Source organism: Echinops telfairi, unplaced genomic scaffold, assembly GCF_000313985.2.
Source record: "Echinops telfairi isolate 266 unplaced genomic scaffold, ASM31398v2 ScPeMD7_7469;HRSCAF=8507_0, whole genome shotgun sequence".
Taxonomy (NCBI): Eukaryota; Metazoa; Chordata; class Mammalia; order Afrosoricida; family Tenrecidae; genus Echinops; species Echinops telfairi.
Window position 1 is genome coordinate 95,681,165 of NW_022111372.1, and position 2,747 is coordinate 95,683,911.

General features: G+C 58.7%; 1 protein-coding gene across 4 annotated transcripts in view; it reads right to left on the reverse strand.

Annotated features, from left to right (window-relative positions):
- Positions 1-2,317, reverse strand: part of SLC4A9 (solute carrier family 4 member 9) — a 15,436-nt gene extending 13,119 nt beyond the window's left edge. For all 4 annotated transcript variants that reach the window (XM_045284901.1, XM_045284902.1, XM_045284899.1 and 1 more), the window contains exons 1-6: positions 2,075-2,317; positions 1,554-1,714; positions 1,178-1,291; positions 712-767; positions 410-567; positions 68-155 (exon numbers count right to left, since the gene is read on the reverse strand). In XM_045284901.1, the coding sequence (XP_045140836.1) occupies positions 68-155; positions 410-567; positions 712-767; positions 1,178-1,291; positions 1,554-1,714; positions 2,075-2,280 (783 nt within the window). In that variant the 5' untranslated portion in view covers positions 2,281-2,317. The remainder of the gene's footprint in view (positions 1-67; positions 156-409; positions 568-711; positions 768-1,177; positions 1,292-1,553; positions 1,715-2,074) is intronic.
- Between the last annotated feature and the right edge of the window lie 430 nt (positions 2,318-2,747).

A 2,747-nucleotide genomic window follows, 5' to 3' on the forward strand; every position in this document is an offset into this window, starting at 1 on the left:
CACACACACACACACACACACACACACACACACACACACACACGTGCGTCTGCCTGCCCCAGCTCACCGGGTCACTGAGGAGGACTGCAGCCGCACGGCCCATCTCGTGGTAGCCCCTTCCCAGCATTGGGGGGCCGAGCAGGAGGCAGAAAAACCTGAGGAGGGAACAGGGCTCCAGAGAGGGTCAGATACGACTTCCCCACAAGGCCATCCTGAGCGCCAGGCTCAGGTGGGTGCTCCCCTGTGTGCACCCCTGCTCTTCAGCTCAGGTCCCCGGCCCTTTCCACAGACCCCTGAGGACCACCCCGCACCCCCCTCAGACAACCAGATCCAGAGGCTCTCAGCCCCTCCCCTATGAAGCCCTTTCTTCTGGCTACCAGGACCCTGACCCTCCACTCCACAGCCTCACCTGCTGGGGAGGGGCACCTCCGTAAGGGGCCCCAGCACCACTGGGTCCCGCAGGCGCACAAAGGCCCCCAGTGGCTGCCCCAGAAAACCCAGCTCTCCGGCCAGCACAGCCCCTGCCTCGGCCTCCGGAGGCAGCTTCTGTCTCAGGGGGTTCTGACGCTGGGTGGGGGACACAAAAGATGAGAGATTATTTGGGGAGGGCGACCTTAGCAGGACCTTGGTGAGTGAGGGATCAAGTGGAGGGTGAGCCTCTGTTGACCCCTGACCCCTCTTCCTGGCTGTACCCAAGGGTGAGACACAAACCTGTTCCTTCAGGGGGGCTTCTTCGTCGTGAGAAGCCTCCTTTGGGTGGGGAGACCCTGTAAGACAGAATTAGGCAGCAGTGAATGCAGGCCCAGGCTTCGGAGGTGGACCCGCCGGGGCTTCTAATCCAAGTCTGCCTTGGAGAAGCTGTGTGGCCTTGGATACACCCTTCCTCTGCCTGGTCGGACCTCAGTTTTCTTCTCAATGAAATGGACACGAGAGTAGGACTCCCATCCTGGGTGGTTTTAAAGGCTAATTGAGATTCGGGTGGAAAGTGCCCGGCACAGTGCCTGGCCACATATGTCCCTTGCCTGAACCACGACTGCTGGGATTCCAGCCCCTCCATCCTTCTCCCACCACCATTATTCCTGGCTTTCCCTTGCCCACGAGTCCTGGGCTGAGGGCTGAGCGAAGCAGGGCCACTGGAGCTCTGGGCCCCCACCCACCCCCAAAAGGGGTCTCTTACCTCGCCAGCGCTGGATGCCTGTGGTCTTGATATGGTGCTGGGGTCTCTGCAGCAGCAAAGCCTGTAGCTGCCCTCTCAGCTCTGGACTCAGTGACTCGACTCTGGTCACCTGCTCTGGGGAACAGAGGTGCAGCTCAGCTTTCTTCCTGAGGGTCCACACAATCCCCTCTGCCCCTCTGCCCCAAGCCCCCTTCCTTTTGGGTGTCCCAGGGAATGCAGGGACCAGTGAACTTCCTCCTCCACTCAGCTTTGTCATCTCAACCCTGTGACAGAGATGGACAATCCAAAGAGTGGAATAGGGTGGGCGCTGGAAGATTCCAAGACCGCAGGATCGACATGCCTACCCAGGTTCTTCCTGCAAAGGCTTCCTTCGTACCTACAAGCTCCAGGAGGCTCTGGGCTGGGCAGTCCAGCAGTACAAGGCCCTCAGCCAGCAAGCTGCGGAGTTTCTGGAGGCTGGGCAGTGCCAGGGTGGGCACATGGGGGGTGCTCCACCGGCCTGCACCCACCTCTAGTTTCTCCTCAAACAGCATCCACCTGTGGGGAGAGGGGGTGGGCAGAATCTATTGAGCCATCACTCCCAGGCCCAGGAAAGGGGTCCCGGGGGAGCCAGAGAGGTAAGGCAATGGGGGAGTCTTGGGCCCAGTAGGTAGTCAGCCCTCATCTTGGGTTTTGGGAAACTCAAAACTAGACTGCAGAGAAGGCTGGTGTCATGAGAGATGAGGCTTCGAAACAAGAAAACATGGGGAGACTGCGCACGCGCGCGCGTGTGTGTGTGTGTGTGTGTGTGTGTGTGTGTGTGTAGGGAGCCCACAAGAGGAGCTGGGGATGATGAAGGAGGCCCTGCTGGGCAAAGAGAAGAACCCCACCCATAAAACTGGCCTGCGTCCCACTCACCTGCCTGTCTCCCTCCACTCCAGAGCCTGGGGCCAGCCCAGCAGTTCATTCAGCTGAATGAAGAGCAGAGGGTTCTTGGGGACCGCTAGTTCCCTGCTGCCTGTATCTGGGGGGCCCTCCGAGCCAGTGCCATTATCTAGTTGCTCTGCAGGGGCATTTTCAGAAGCAGTGGAGGCTTCAAACTCCTCCTGGCCTGGCAGCTTCATCTTGGTGAGGCTTACGCAGAATCTTGGGACCAGGGCAATCCTGGGTTCTGAAACCAGGAGCGCTCTGGTTGGCCAAATTTATAATCCATCTCTCACCACAGAACAGCACCAACAAGGTAAAGCCTGCTGATTCCAGAGCAGACCAGGTCCTCTCCTCCTCCTTCCTACTACCCCCTTTCACCCCCAGCCCCCCAACTCCCAGGGTGTTTGTGAGACCAGTCTGGCCTTTCCCAGGCTCTCCTGAAATGCCTAACCTGGGGCCAAGGTGTGTGTGTGTGTGTGTATGTATGTGTGTACATTTCCTGTGGGCCCAGGTATGACCCCACAGTGTTGTGTGTAAACAGGAGTAAGTGGCTGACCTGGGTCTGTGGGCTGACACCCCAGATTATGCTGCCCCCTGCCTTGTAGCATATACAAACAACAAATATTCAGGACTGTTTAGGGTGTCATCAACATAACCTGGGGGT